The 16,327-nt window shown below is 39.4% G+C and overlaps 2 protein-coding genes across 3 annotated transcripts; one reads left to right on the top strand and one right to left on the bottom strand.

The window, feature by feature from the left end:
• The first annotated feature begins 5,311 nt into the window (after window positions 1-5,311).
• Window positions 5,312-8,283, top strand: LOC103717536 (Transmembrane amino acid transporter family protein). Its single transcript, XM_008805973.6, has 3 exons — window positions 5,312-5,777; window positions 5,884-6,485; window positions 7,579-8,283. Exons 1-3 carry the CDS (start codon window positions 5,510-5,512, stop codon window positions 8,113-8,115), a joined length of 1,407 nt encoding a protein of 468 aa, XP_008804195.4. The 5' UTR covers window positions 5,312-5,509; the 3' UTR covers window positions 8,116-8,283.
• A 90-nt stretch (window positions 8,284-8,373) lies between these two features.
• On the bottom strand, window positions 8,374-16,327 carry LOC149767813 (uncharacterized). Of its 2 annotated transcripts, XM_089930187.1 has the most exons (4): window positions 15,592-16,327; window positions 14,465-14,560; window positions 11,628-13,230; window positions 8,374-9,761 (listed from the first exon to the last, which is right to left on the bottom strand). In XM_089930187.1, exons 3-4 carry the CDS (start codon window positions 12,142-12,144, stop codon window positions 9,268-9,270), a joined length of 1,011 nt encoding a protein of 336 aa, XP_089786313.1. In that variant the 5' UTR covers window positions 12,145-13,230; window positions 14,465-14,560; window positions 15,592-16,327; the 3' UTR covers window positions 8,374-9,267. The 2 variants fall into 2 exon arrangements, with proteins under 2 accessions (XP_089786313.1, XP_089786312.1); XM_089930186.1 differs by lacking the exon at window positions 15,592-16,327 and having other exon boundaries at window positions 14,465-15,323.

Below are 16,327 nucleotides of genomic sequence, written 5' to 3'. Positions count from 1 at the left end.
CGTACTCCTAATGGTTTGCTCTTGTCACAGTCCAAGTATGCTTTAGACATTCTTCAACGAGCTCAAATGGAGGGGTGTAAGCCTGTGAACACCTCCATGTCTTCCAAGGACAAGGCCTCCACGGACACCATGCCATTTTCTGATCCTACTCACTATCGGAGTATAGTTGGCGCTTTACAATATCTAACATTTACTAGACCTGATCTCTCTTTTAGTGTGAATTTTGTCTCGCAGTTTATGCATTCTCCAACGCAAAGACATTATCAACTTGTCAAAAGGATCCTCAGGTATGTGCATGGCACCATCACTCTTGGACTTCACCTTTGCCGCCACTCGGCTTTTAACATTTATGGCTTTTCTGACTCCGATTGGGCCGGTTGTAAGGAGACTCGACGATCTACCTCAGGATATTTCACCTTCCTTGGTTGCAATATCATCTCTTGGTCAGCCAAAAAATAGTCTTCTGTCTCTCGTTCCAGCTCCGAAGCAAAATACAAATCATTGTCCAATGCTGCCGCTGAATTACTTTGGTTATCCTACATTCTACATGATATTGGCATTCCTCTACAACGCCCTCCTCTCCTCCTAACTGACAATCAAAGTGCTATTTGCATGGCAGCCAATCCTGTTTTTCATGCCCGTAGCAAGCATATCGAAATTGATTTTCATTTCGTTCGAGAAAAAGTCCAACAAGGTTTACTCCGCATGAAGCATGTTCCATCCAAACTCCAAACAGCTGATATTTTTTCCAAACCATTGGATCGACCAGCATATGAGTTCAATCGCCGCAAATTAAGTCTCATCTCGCTGCTTCATTTGAGGGGGGATATTAGGAAACCACCAATTTGTCATATGCAGAATTATTGAATACCAATAAGGAAGATACAGAGCCGTTGGAAACTAATAAGGAAGATGCAGAGTTGTTGGAAACAAATTATCAATCATGCAATTCCCTCCAAGAAAGGAAACCACCAATCTATCAAATGCTATTGAAGATGTAGAGATTTGAAAATCAATGAGGAAGATATAGAGCCGTTGGAAACTAATAAGGAAGATGCAGAGTTGTTGGAAACAAAGAAGAAATTTTTCCAACATTCTAATTGAGTTGTTAAAATCTTTGTAATTACTTTTCTTCCCATTCTATTGTTGTAAGCTTTCCTATTTATAATCAAATACAATCACCTCTCAAATTAAGGAGAGTTTCATCCAAAAAAACCATTAGCTAAATCTTTCTTCACACATGAGAGTTTTGCACATGTGTGTGTAATAAGTTTTTTATAGATTAAAAATGACATAAGAGAAAAAAAGATGGGAGCCTACATTTTTTGAAATCAAGTAAAGATGAATGCAAATCAGAAGTTGCAAGTATTGCATTTTAATACTGAATTTTTTTTTGAAGTAATATCTCAAGCTATACCATTAATGTTGGCATTTTTTTTTTAAAGCCATATCTCAAGCTCCTTACGACAACAACAATGGAGTCCTAATCACCTCCAAATTCCATCCAATACTCCTATCAATCTTACCACCGTAAGTGTCCTTCATATAAGAATCTGTGAAAACTACACCACCCATTTCTTATCAAAAAGCAAGAATGAGAATCTTGTCTTTTTGTAGTGTCATTCATCAACGATTCTTTTAATTGCCTATGTCAGCAAGGGCAACTGGAACATCCAGAATCTTGATATTCCCCAACTTCTAAAAACCTACGTAATCTGTATTTTCAAATATATACTACAAGAAAAAACAGTGAAAAAGCAAAACTGACTGATTTTTTCTTTTAATCATAATTTCTGTGTTCAATTATATATTGAATTACCTTTTTTTGCCACATCTTCTATTGTTTATTACTTGAGTCTGGAGTTGATGACTTGGCTAAAATTGAGCCATGCTTCAGCCCTTTGACAACCCTACATCAATGTTAATTAAGAATGTAATAATTTTGAAAATTCTATTCACTTCTATTGTCCCATTCATCTGATAATGATCCCAAAACTGGTGTTCCCTTGAAGGTTTTCCTTTTCATTACTGAAAAATTAATAGGACCGTTTCTCATTTTTGTGCTTGCTATCTTTGAGGAGTTTACCTGACAAACAAGATCTTGGTTGATAGAGTGGATTATTAATTAAAAAATACAATTTGGAAAATCATAAAAATGACACAGATATCTCATGCAAAAAAATTGCATAGCTTTTCTATTGCATATCTTTGGTGTACATACCACATTGAATATTGGTTGTCACTGAGGACCAATAAACAAGTTGCATAACAGCTTTAATTGTGACTTTTTTGTGCAAGATTGCTGTAGTACAGTAGCAATGCTATGTAACATGAGAGCCATATCCACCAAGATTTGATAGCTGGCCTCCTGATCCAAGTGAGCCCTATTGCTCACATGAAGCATCCCGAACAATGGAATCCAAGTGCATGTCCTTTGAGATATTTTAGTCTAGCAGCAACTTTGTATCTCCAAGTGTCTTCATCCTCCCTTGTTTTCATATCCACTAATAATATCATAATACAAAGCCTTCTTTGTCTTAGATGCATAATTGAAACCGTGACGTTATGTGTACAGAAATTAGTTACACCGGCAATTCTATGGAAAAGGAGATGCTAGTGTGGTGGAGGAGTTTGGAGAAGCTAAAATATTGTTTTCTTTCTAAAGGAATCAATTTATCTTAATCGCATTGTGATTTAGGTTTATATAACATACATCTTACAATTTTTTTTGTCATAAAAAATGCGAAGATTTTTATAAGAATTGCTAAATGAAGTAAAACTTGTTTAATCACAAACTGTATAAATAAGAATTGTTTTTGACATAAAATTGACTTCAAAACCTCATGGCTCCTTTTCTTGAGGAAGGAAAGAAGCAGTTGTCATCCAAACAGCGAATTCAGTGAGAGCAAGAGAAATTTGATTCTGTGTAAGATCTCAAGGAGTGGAAAGTCAAGAGCATTAGTTCCAAAGCTATAAAGTTCAGATATTTGCAGATATGCCTCTAAACTTTAATATTTGATGCTGGCAATAACAAAAGTTTGAATGCATAGCCTCCAAAATTAGTACCAAAAGTTATTTCATTGAACTACCAAAAAATAATCATTTTTGTGAGAAGACAGCAGCTTAATATACTATCTTTATAGCATATCTCTGACTCTAAATTAATCACAAGGAGCCAAGAAAATCAATAATGTATGAACCTAGTATATTAATAACTAAAGAATGGTTTTATCAATCCATAACTAGTGGTTGCATGTGGAACATATGGGTCTAGACTAGCTAATTTATAAAGCAAAAACAACAAAAGCTCTAACATCTGGATATTTCCCCTAATTTTATGGGAATGGGGTATTCATCCCTACAGTATTTTAATATACTCAAGATATCATAATTCACCAGTTTGATGGCATCTAAGCATCAGATATTTTCTAGAATGTGAATTAGCCTAACCAACCTAGAACTGGCTTCACATTGAAGCATTAGGCCCTTCTCTTTTTTTTTTCTGAGAGAGCCAATGACTGGGGATGCAGCTTTTCGCAGAACTCTACCAGCTCATTCCTAGAGGAAACAAGATACATGTGGGTTCTTACCTTTAAGTTTAAGAGCCAGCCTGAGTCATGGAGAATTAGTCCAGATCCTCCACAAGAAACCAATTGTGTTCCTGCCAAGTCTCACACAACTTGAACAGTAGAGAAACAACAGCAAATTCATATCCTCAAAGTAGCACTAGTTATGGTCAGTATATGCAGAGAGAATAGCATGTTACGGCACATAACACAATCAGTGAACTCGTTGTTTGTTGTTAACCTAACCATATCTGACTACGTACTATACGCCGAAGCATTAGATTCCAACTGAGCAGTGCGCCATGGCCCAAATATACATCATGAGCTTACGGAGTAGGATTCTTCTCTAGAATTAAACTGTTCATAGCTCCACGAGTATTGGACTTGATCATCTTTTATACCTCATGGCAACTGAATCTGACGCCATTGTTAAAGAATTAAAAGAGAATTTTCCTCTGCCCACAATATTCTCCCATTATTCTTGCTTCCAAGGCAAGATGTGATCCATGTGATGTCTGATGTTGCCTTATGGTTCGTTAGAATCTCATTCCCAGGTGGCAGCCGGCCACGATGCAATTTACTTTAGCCATTTCCTTTATGAACAAGAATCACATTAAATGCTAATTAAAGCCATGGCATCTATTCGAATGGAAGATGGGACTTATAAGCCTTACTTATGATAATCAAAATATTTTTTTTCCCTTCAAATCTACTTTTTCTTTTATTTCTGATGTTGGCATAAATGTAGAAATGAACCGCACCAAACTCAATACTAGCAAAACAAGAGGTTTTGGGGGAGTAGAAAACTCTTTTGATCCATTTTCCTAAATGTACAATTGATATGAAGTAGAGCATGCCATGAAAAGAAAAGGACAGAGATAAAAGATAAAGATTTTTTTTTTTAATCTCACATAGTGCAATTCCTTCCTCTGCTGTGTCTCCTTGAATAGTTGATAAAGACTCTTGAGAGAATATAATGGACAGGTTAGAGAACAGGTTTGGTTCCACTAGGTACTATAGGGTGATAAATTATCTTACTTCGTTCATATCCAAGATTATAGTGAATGGTGATGGGATCAACTTGGTTTGATGGAGAGCATCCAGAACAACTTCAAGGAAAATGGTCTCCTTCCCACTAACCACTAGAAAGACGAGTTAGGCGAGGAATCTTTTTGATATTCCTGAGATGAAGCAAGAGCTTTATGCATGCCAAGATTGTATCGATTATTTTAAGCATAATAAAAATGAAAGTTCTTCCAGAAAATTCATGTCTATTTATGAATAATTTCTCGTATGATCTAAGAAATATATTTTATACCATAAAATGAAGGAAGCAGCCCATGTGCCAACACTTCATTTTCATTCTCTTACCTTTTGGTTTGGACGTAAAAGATCAATGGTAGTTTGTTAAACTCTCTCTCTAACACTATACGACGTGCAAGTACTAGTGCAGCTGGATGCTTGTTTTAGGCAGTGAGGCTCGCCTTTTCCTGAAGTCTCATCCAAACAGGCTGAGATGACACTAGTGCAAGGTAAATTTAGAAGCAGTCGTTCCTTCTCCTTGTTAAGCATCATTTTCTCTAAGTGGTGCATTATATTAAATCATCTCAAAGTAACTATGATATAAGAAACATGACGAGTAGGAATAAGAATATAGATGCGTTAAGCCAAACCCTACTACAACCACAAACCAAAATCAAATAGAACCTAATTGCCTGGCTTTCCATATATATCAATTCCTCGTTGGCTCCACAACCCCAGAACGCACTCAATCCAATTTGGTACCTGGCTCCATGCCAACACATGACTACTGTAGTGTTTACATGCATTTCCCAAGTGCCCCCAATGGCATCCTCACCACCTTAATTTAGTCCCCACCCCCACAGCCTATAAATACGCCATCAATTCCTCATTTCCCTGCCAGGTCTCCAAGGATTCAGAAGATGTCTAACGTGGAGGTGAAAAGTGTAAACCGATGGTGTTCATGCCCTGAGTTCAACCAGCCAACCAACCAGAATCAAGTAGCCAGCGAGACGGTGAATGGTGCCCGTCTTGCAATACAATTGTCGAACTGTGACACTTGTGTGGAGGAGAACAATGCGTGCAAGTGCAGGGAGGGAAGTGGAGTTTTAAGTTTTGGGAGTGAAAACCATACCAAGGCAGATAGTTCCTTTGCTCATTCAGCGATCAACATGGTGGGAATGCTCATAGGTACATAAGTGGTTTGAGCTTTTAACGTTATAGCATGTTACCAACTCTCGCAGTCGCTTTTCTGTGCCCTTCACATATTTCTTTACCTACTGATCTCTCTCTTCAGGTCTTGGGCAACTTTCAACTCCCTATGCTTTGGAGAATGGAGGATGGACCTCAGCATTTCTACTAGTGGGACTTGGAATCATGTGTGCATACACCTCACATATTATAGGCAAGTGCCTTGAGGAGGATGCTAGCTCCAAAAGTTACCAAGACATTGGAGAGCAAGCATTTGGGACCAAGGGAAGGATCATAACCTCCACCTTCATATACTTGGAAATATTCCTTTCCCTTGTGTCATACACAATCTCTCTCAGCGATAACTTGCCATTGGCGCTTCGCGGTGTTCATCTCTCATGGCTTCACTTATCCGAAGCTCAGCTGCTGACATCTATAGCAGTGTTGGTGGCACTCCCTAGTATTTGGCTGAGGGATCTTTCCTCCATATCCTTCCTCTCCTTTGGAGGGATCCTAATGTCGCTCCTCATCTGCATAACCATAGGGTGGACAGCAGCCTTTGGAGGGATCAAGAGTAACCAAAGGATACCTATACTACAACTTCGCAAGATCCCAGGGATTTCTGGCCTATATATATTTAGTTATGCTGGCCATATTGTCTTTCCCAACATATATACAGCCATGAAGGATCCCTCCAAGTTCACCAAGGTATATCTCTAACACTAAATTGACCAAAGTTTTGAGTTATATATATGCTTGTGGTAAAATTAAGTCCAAGCATGGATCCTTGACAATCCCTCAAGTCAAAAGTCCATGTAGGTGGGTGCAAGGCTGATTTTTTCAAGCAAGCTCAACCCCAAGCCTTCATCCAACAAATGAGGCCAGGTGTTCTTAAGTGGAACCAGAATCTCAGCCACCTTTTGGCTTTCCCCTCCTCAAGTTGCTAAATATTCCTGCAATCAGCCTGTAGTGGATCTAGTGAGGTCTAGTCTCTTTCTTCACATAAAAAGAGTACAAAAAGAAGCATCCAAAGTTGCCTTCAAATAATTAATAAAGATTCATTTTATCTATCAAGTTGGTTGTACACATATATACATGCATGTATGCATGATAAGCTGAAGCATAAATCTAGGACCATAACCACCTGGTTGGGGTCAACTAAAGGATGATGATTGTTAATCTCTTCCAAAACTCACCTTATACTTCAAATCCGAAGAAACTAGATTTCATGTCTTATTTGATTCGGTTTGGAACCAAAAGGGATCCAGTTTCTTTGGAAGAATCATTATCCAAACTCACTTGTATAATACATGCTAGCTTTAAAAAAGGGGTTTTACAAATTATTTGGAAAAAGAAATAGGATAATGCATTAAATCCAACCTCAAAGCTGATTCTGAATTGGGTTCATCATCCTGCTACTGCTAGTGCTCTAGGATCTTAAGCCTTAAAAGGGGGCCATCATCCTTCTTGGGTTTGGATGTGAAGAGTAATTCATATCGAATTCAACTTGAATATGATGTGGCGCCAAGACTCCCTGGCCTAGAATATAAATCACATGAGGTTACCATTGCATAAATTGACTTTTATTAGCCGAATAATTATAACTGAAGATCAAATCCTTCAAAATAAAGTTCCTTAAACTACAGAGCACAGGAATACTGCATGTAATTATACAGGAATCCACTCTTTTACATCCTTTCAACAGATAATCATAGATATTGCATGTATGGTTAAGTAATTTACATTCTCCAATTGCATGTATTCCTCATGCTGCCTACCCCATGTTCTTGATCAATTGCAGGTTACTGTCACAAGTTTTACTGTTGTTACTGGCCTCTACACAGCTCTTGCTTTCATGGGGGCGAAGCTGTTTGGACCGACAGTTAACTCGCAGATCACCCTCAGCATGCCTCAACACCTCGTCGTCACCAAGATCGCTCTATGGGCAACCGTGCTCACACCAATGACAAAATATGCCCTTGAATTCGCTCCCTTCGCCATCCAACTTGAGCAGAATCTAACTTCTACGAGCTCCAGGGTCCGAATGCTCATCAGAGGCATCATAGGGTCCTCACTGCTGTTGGTGATCCTGGCACTAGCCCTCTCCATTCCATACTTTGAGCACGTCCTCAGCCTCACGGGCTCCCTTGTAAGCACAGCCATCTCAGTGGTCTTCCCCTGTGCCTTCTACCTCAAGATATGCTGGCCTAGAGTCTCCAAGCCCGCTCTCCTTCTTAATGGTGTTGTTGTAGTCATTGGGGCTCTATTTGGGGTAGTAGGAACGATCTCATCTTCTATGGCACTTCTGCAAAATATTCAGAGAGGCCATTCACCTTGACTCACGGAACAAAAACTAATGTTAAGGGTCTTTCTATTACCCAATAATAAGCAGAAGGCTGAACGACGTGAAGGAGAATGAAGTTTGCAGTCCATGACGAAGTAAAGATCATGTTAGTTGTGAATCGAAGTATCTTAAATATATTATGGAATGATGCATTTGATTATACTTCTCATCACTGCTCTGGCGTTGCCTCTTAACATCGCATGCTGTAAAGAAACAGGCAAGAAAGCTGTGGAAAAAAAACAGAGAAAGCTTGAGAAAGAACTCAAGACTTTATTGACTTTCTTTCTTACATGATATGTCCTATTTATAACATTACATAGACGAAATAACCAACTAACAGATATGATAACTGATTAACTAAAAACAGGTAAAACGGTTGAAGTAGTTATTCATGGTTCTTGAAGTTCTTGGAATGAGAGTGAAGTGTATCCGGAATACAGGAAGATAAGAAGCAGAGTGAGTTAAATTTGGTCCTCAATACTCCCCCTCAAGATGGAGTGTATAGATTGTGTACACCCATCTTGCGTATGAGAGTATGAAATCGATGTGTTCCGAGTGCTTTGGTTAACAAATCGGCAAGCTGTAAGCTTCCAGGAATATGAAGAGTTCGAATTATGCCCAGTTGAAGCTTTTCTCGTACAATATGGCAATCAATCTCGATATGTTTTGTTCTCTGATGAAACACTGGATTGGAAGCAATGTGCAATGCTGCTTAATTATCACAGAATACCAATGCCAGTTTGGTATGTTGGACATCAAGCTCCTTGAGGAGATTGATTAACCATTGAAGTTCACAGCATGTGGAGGCCATGGAACGATATTCTGCTTCCGCAGAAGATCGGAAAATGGTGTGCTGCTTCTTTGATTTCCATGAAATGAGAGATTGCCCGAGCAAGACACAAAATTCTGTGACTGATCGACGCGTATCTAAGCAAGATGCCCAATCTGCATCGCAAAAGGCCTTTAAATGAAGCTCGGAAGCTGACGGAAAAAATAAACCTTGTCCTGGTGTAGCCTTCAAGTATCTCAAGACTCGATATGCAGCTTCCAAGTACGGTTGTCAAGGTGATCCGAGAAACTGGCTCAAAACCTGCACAGAGAAATTCAGATAGGGCCTTATTATAGTAAGATATAGCAACCTGCCTATTAATCGCCTATAGACTGTGGGATCTTCAAGCAATGTTCCTCAAGGCTGCTGAGTTTTAAGTTTTGGATCATAGGACTTTTCGCTGGCTTGGAACCAAGACAACCAACATCCTGTAGGATTTCCAAAGCATACTTTCGTTGACACACTGAGATCCCTTTAGAGCTTCTTGCTATCTCAAGGCCAAGAAAGAATTTTAAAACCCCCAGATCCTTGAGTTTGAATTGTGCATCAAGGTTTTTCTTGAGAGCATCTATATATGAAATGTCATTCCCTGCAATGATTATATCATCAACATATACAAGAATTGCAGTGTAAGAGCATTCATCCTTTCGTGTGAACAAAGAATAGTCAGCCTTCGACTGAATGAAGCCTTGGGATATGATGAAAGAAGACAGCTTGGCGAACCACTGTCTTGAAGCTTGCTTCAGCCCATACAAAGATTTGTGTAAATGGCAAACCATCTTCTTCCCCTTCTCTCCCTGAAGTTCATATCCTGGAGGCAAATTCATGTATAGTTCTTCAGTCAAATCTCCATGTAAGAACGCATTATTTACATCAAGTTGAGATAAATGCCAATTCTTAATTGCTGCAATTGCTAATAATGTTTTGACCGTGACCATTTTAGCAACTAGGGAGAAGGTATCATGGTAATCCAGACCGGCTTGTTGAGTGTAACCCTTTGCAACCAGCCTTGCTTTCTTCCTTTCCTCAGTCCCATCTGCCTTAAACTTTGTTTTGTAGACCCATTTGCAATCTACTGCTTTCTTCCCTTTAGGCAATAGAGTTATAGTCCAAGTATGATTATCATTAAGTGCCTTCAGCTCAGTTTTCATTGCATCACACCATGCAGGGGACTTAAATGCTTCCAAATGGTTCTTTGGATCAGTTGCAGAAGAAATAGACAAACTGAAAACTCGGTGTGAAGAAGAAAATTGTAGTCCAGAAAGGCTGAGATATCATAAGGCTGTCCTGACTTGATATGGGACTCTTGCTGACCATGGAGTGAGTGAAACAGAGGAGTTGCTGATGCCAAACTGCAGTGATACTCCTTCAAATATGCAGGAGGTTGCTGGACTCTAAGAGATCGTCTAAGTTGTCGGGTAGATAAAGGAAGGGGTGATGGTGCTGCTTCTGAAATCAATGTGGGATTGAGCCTAGAGGACCTTCTAAGAGGGTGATTTTGAAGAGAAACAGTTGGTGACTTTGATATGAAAGGGGGTGAAAAAGAAGGAGTGAAATGAACCTGATTGTCAAGCGTGCCACTGGGCGTGCCAGTGGGCGTGCCGGTTGAAACAATAGGTTTAACATTAGGTGCAGAAAGAGTGTCTTGCAGCTTATTAGTTGAGTGTAGCTGATCATAGGTGATGATAGATGGGGAAAAAATTTTATCACAAGATTGAGAAGCAGAGTCTAATGCAGGGATAACAAGATGAGAATCATCACGTTGAAAGGGAAATATAAATTCATGAAATATGACATCCCTTGAAATGAAGACTCTTTTGGAATGAATGTCGTAAAGTTTATAGCCCTTTATGCCATGAGGATAACCAATGAAGACGCCCTTGGGTAAAATTTGGACCTAAACCTTTTTAAAGTTGAGGCATAACATAGACATCCAAACACCCTCAAATGATCATAAGAGGGTTTCGCACCAAACAAGACCTCATGGGGTGATAGGCCAGAAAGTTTTGGAGTCGGCAACCTATTGATAAGATACACTGCAGTTAGGATGCATTCCCCCCAGAAATTCAGAGGCGGGTTTGCTTGAAACCTTAGTGCTCTTGCCACATTGAGAATAAGTTGGTGTTTTCTCTCTACCACCCCATTCTGTTGAGGGGTGTCTAAACAACTGAGTTGATGAATGATTCCCTTTGAAGCATAGAAATCTTTCATGTTGAAGTCCCCACCATTGTTTGATCTAAGGACCTTTATCTTAGCTGAAAATTGAGTCTCAATTAAAGTGTAAAAGGACTGAATAATGTCCTTAGTTTGGAACTTGAATTGCATGAGATAAACCCAAGTGCTTCTACTATAGTCATCAACAATTGTGAGGAAGTATCTTGAACCATCGAGTGAAGCTGTGGAGAATGGACCCCATATATCACAGTGAACTAAGTCAAACATTGAACTTGAGACACGGGAACTGTGAGCAAAACTCAACCTTTGTTGTTTGGCAAGTGGGCAAACTTGACAATGATTATTCAGACTAATGTCCATTTTAGATACAGATTTGTTTAAAGACAAAAACAAGGGAAAGACAAATGGCCTAGTCTACGATGCCAAAGATCAAACTTGTGAGCACTGTCAGTTGAATTTGCAAAGGAACACAATGAGGAAGATAGTGGAGGATTTATAGTACCAGCTGCAGCTTGTGTGTTATTTACTTGAAGATGATATAAACCATCCTCAAGCCTCCCCATTCCAATCGTCTTCCAGTTCAACAGGTCCTGTATGACACAACATTTTGGTAGGAATATCAGGCAACAATTATACGAGTTTATGAGCTTGCTGGCAGAAATAAGATTGAATGAAAAATTTGGGACGCAGAGAACATCTCTTAAGGTGAGCAACTCGGAGATCTTCACTGTTCCCACATGCATTGCAGATGTTCGTTCACCAGTAGGGAGTCTGACAGTAGCGTTTATACTTTCCGTAGTTGTTGATAAGTGAGAAATGGAGCACACCATATGGTCTGTAGCTCCGGTGTCTATAATCCAAGGAACATGGCATTGATTTGGAGCAATAGCAGTCATTGAGCAGATAGTATTACCTGAAAAATTTGGAATGGATGGTACTTGGGTCCTATTTGTTGCCAGTTGTAGATTTCCAACCTGATTCACCGAAGGCTCTGGCACTTCCTTCGTGACAGAGGTCATCCCATGAGATTGCAGTTGAGGTTGTAGGATCGAAAGATCCTCTGACACTGATCCGGAGTGATGGTCAGCTTAGAGTAATCACATAGGAGATCTGGAGTTACAACACAGCTGGAAGCTTGGTTCGCTGCAGAGACTTTGCCTTTTGTGAAATTAAAATCGGGCGGAAACCCATGAAGCTTATAACATTTATCCTTTGTGTGAACTTGTTTTCCATAATGATTGCAGATGGGTCTATCCTTCTTGTGAAGTTGACCCATGGTATTTTGTTTTTGAGGTTGCTTTTGATTGAGAAAGGAGTTGACCGACCTGTCATTAGAGTGGCTAACAAATGCAGCAGCTTCAGGATTCTGATTCATGGCAGCCTTACGTTGTCTTTCTTCTTGAAGCACAAGAGCAAACACCCTATTAACTGGTGGCAGAGGGTCCATTAAGAGGATTTGTCCACGAACATTCGAGTAGGAGTCATCCAATCCCATCAACAACTGGATAACATGTTCTTCAGATTGATATTCATTTGGCTATCGGGGTCTGTAATTTGCCAACTCTTCCCAAAGTCCCTTCAAGTGGGTGAAGTAGGAGATCACACTTCCATGATTTTGGGAGAGAGACGAGATTGTTTTCTGCAGTTGATAAATTCTTGGACCATTACTTTGACTAAATCTCTCTTTCAAGTCCAGCCAGATTTTCCTAGCTGTTTCCATGTATATTACGTTGGTGCTCATCTCCTTTGGGATGGAATTCAAAATCCATGTAGAAATTACTATATTACACCTCCTCCAGGCCGCATGATGAGGGTGATTTTGTAGAGGTTGAGGAATGCTTCCATCGACAAACCCTTCTTTGTTCTTGACACTCAAGGCCATGAACATTGACCTGCTCCAAGTTGAGTAATTCTCCTCATTCAAGATCAAGGAGGTGAGTTGCAAACCTGTGCTGTCACCGTAATGCAAATAATACGGGCTTGCCGGATCCTCGATCACGCTCAAGGTTGGTGAAGGGGCTGAACCGGCATCGCTGCGAGTGGAAGCAACCATGGAGGAACGATCTCAATTGCTCTGATACCATGTAAAGAAACAGGCAAGAAGGCTGTGGAAAAAAAACAGAGAAAGCTTGAGAAAGAACTCAAGACTTTATTGACTTACTTTCTTCCTTACATTATATGTCCTATTTATAACATTACATTGACGGAATAACCAACTAACAGATATGATAACTGATTAACTAAAAACAGGTAAAACGGTTGAAGTAGTTATTCATGGTTCTTGAAGTTCTTGGAATGAGAGTGAAGTGTATCCAGAATACAGGAAGATAAGAAGCAGAGTGAGTTAAATTTGGTCCTCAATACATGCCGCTAGCCTTTCTTGCATGGAGTTGTTTCATGAAAACCGGCCACAAAAGGTCATTGGACACCCGACTCTAGCCTATCTTGTTTGGGCTTGTAAAAAGCCCATAAAACTAGACGGATCAAAAGTGTAACACTGGCATTAAGAAGACTTAAACGACCTCTAATAACCTAAACATCAATTCAAACCCAAAAATTAATGGATGTTTGTTCCAAAATTCTGAACTAGCATGTTGGAATGTTTCCATTTGCACCCGAACATCAGAAATTCGCCTGCAAAAATACATTTACCATATAGATGATGATACAAGAACATCGAGAAGAACAGTTTGACTTGATCCTTCAAACATTTCACTCCTTCTAATCGATCCTTAAAGTATAGTTTTGCTCCATCAGCAGCAGTATGCTGAAAAGAGTAGAAGAAAAGCTTGAGCTTGAGATGCAAGATTATAAAGTAAAAACAGGCATAAGATTCTGTTTAGGTGTCTCACTTCCCGATGTCCCAACAGGACAGTTCGAGTCTCGTTATGTGATATGCCGGCTGCTAAGAAAGCAGGATTTCAAACAAAACATAAGCATCAAACATAATTCAGCCACAGTCAATAAGGTTTTCTAGGACAGCTTCCAAAGGGGAAAATATTAAACTTGGGATGCAACTGGATTTATAACTATAATAACAAGTTACATTGCAGTAATGTATAGACAGTTAATCCACAAGCACAAGCCCAACAATATAAGATATTTGGATTCTCAGAAAGAGAAATTTATACCTTCTTTGTGGAAAGCGAAATCGCATTTATCCAGTGCCTCCACCAGGAAAACAATAACAAATAATACCATATTAATTTTATTTAGCATTTAACTTTCTGCTTACCATCTCAAGTTATAAAAATTAATAGGTTAGAAATGAATTTCATTTCATAATATACTAGATTACAGAAAACAAGATATCGAAATTGAAAGGAAACAGGAACAGACCATATGTCTGACAGGCCATCCAAGAAAAGAGGTTTGTCTCTTCCAATAATCTTTGTTTCCAAAATATCTTTCTTTAGCAGGAGATGCTATCATGCCCTACAAACAAGCAAATGTTCAAAAAACTCATCCAAAATGCCAAGATGTCAAGCTTCACCAATCCTGCAATCCACAACATTCTGTATTCTATAAAGTAGAATTATCAGTAATAATCTTCAAAACATAATCATGACATGTATCATACTTTTTCCGAAACTGCAAATTCTAAATGGCTATCTCCAGATGACTCAGTAGCTCACCATCATCATATTCCTCATAGAGAAGTTGTAGCTCAATCATAATCCCTTCCAAGAATCTACCACTTTATGGAGGTTCATGTTGGAATATTTCAACAATTTTTATGCATCAGCCAAGGAGCATTAATTTTTTGCTTCTGTACATTTGTGTCTTATCCATTTTGAATTAAACAAGTGGTGGTTAATTAACTACCTTGTTTAAATTCGAATTTGCAACTACCAAAAACTGTTTTGGTTAGTTAACTGAATTTGAACAGCTATAACTGTTCATTTTTTGAACAGTCACAACCATTGGATTATAACCATTCGTTGGTTATTAATTTGGGTTGTAGAGACAGAAGAAGGAGATGGTTACAAAAATCTTTGTTCAGAAATACATTCAGCCTTGCAATCTGCATGTATTTAAATCAAAACAGTGTTGTATCCCCAAAACGAAATTGCCAAGTGATTTTTCCCAATTGCAAACTAGTGGGAGGCAATATTTGTTTGTGAGATAGACTTACAATCGCCTCACTGTTTTACGACCAGTAGATTTCCAAATTCTTTTCTAACAATTCTTTTCCAACAGTTCATCCTATATTTGCTACTTTGAAAGAAAGCATACAACATAGAGTTCTAAGATGAAATAACACGCACAAGCATTGCTGTGCATGACTGCACTTTGTATCCAAGCCTTACTATGTCCTTTGCTTACCAAGAATAATGCATGCATGTAGATCCAATTCTAGGAATGTAGGGATCTCATTGCAAGCAAGAATATTGAATGATGCATGTCTTTGCGTACAGAAACTAAATTTTGATCGAGTTTTAAAGTATTTTCATGCCCCTTGCCACCTTTCAGATTCCACTGACAAGCCACCCCTATTCTGCCCTTGTTTTCCTAGTTCTTTTCTCTCTTTCCGGCAACTATCGCCACCGCCGCATGCTGTCGAGATGTCAGGACGCTGCTCCTCGATGCTTTGTGATGGTCCGGCGAAGCCCCAGCCACCAAGGAGTAAGCTGAGCGGCGATGAAACCGATTCCCTACTTTTCAATCGAACCCCTGTTTCAATTTTTTTCCCTTTTCGTCTACAGCCACCGGCAGTCTGTCGCCACCAGTCGTCGTCGCCACCCATCATCACCGTTGGCCGCCGCTCTCTCGCCACTGCCACTGCTAGGCCTACCCTTTTGCTCCTCTTCCTCCGTTCTCGGAGAGGACCCCGAAGGGCTTCCGTTTGCTCTCTCCCTTCTGTCTGTCTCTCTTCTTTCTTTTTCTCTTGCTTCATGTGATAGTGGACCAGTGGAGTAACGTAGCTTGACTCTAATAAATTGTCATGGATGATCATCCATCATGTTCATCTTCACCCAGCTTCCTTGGGCGCCTGTAAATCTCATCATTGATAGTCCCCATCGTACCATCTTTGGTTGGATTGAATTCTTGCTCTGAAATCCATCGATTGAGTCATCCAGTTCTAGCTGAAGTTGCGGGACATCATTATTCGGCCAACCATGCCCTGTTTCCCTTTCCTAATTTTTCTACCAACGACCATAATTACTTTATAATCTTTCTTTAGGTTACACAGGAGAGCAA

This window comes from Phoenix dactylifera, chromosome 4 (genome assembly GCF_051530095.1).
Source record: "Phoenix dactylifera cultivar Ajwa chromosome 4, Ajwa_hap1_PhDact_Kaust_v1.1, whole genome shotgun sequence".
Taxonomy (NCBI): Eukaryota; Viridiplantae; Streptophyta; class Magnoliopsida; order Arecales; family Arecaceae; genus Phoenix; species Phoenix dactylifera.
Note: the sequence above shows the minus strand (reverse complement) of the source record. Positions and strands in the feature narration are given on the sequence as shown.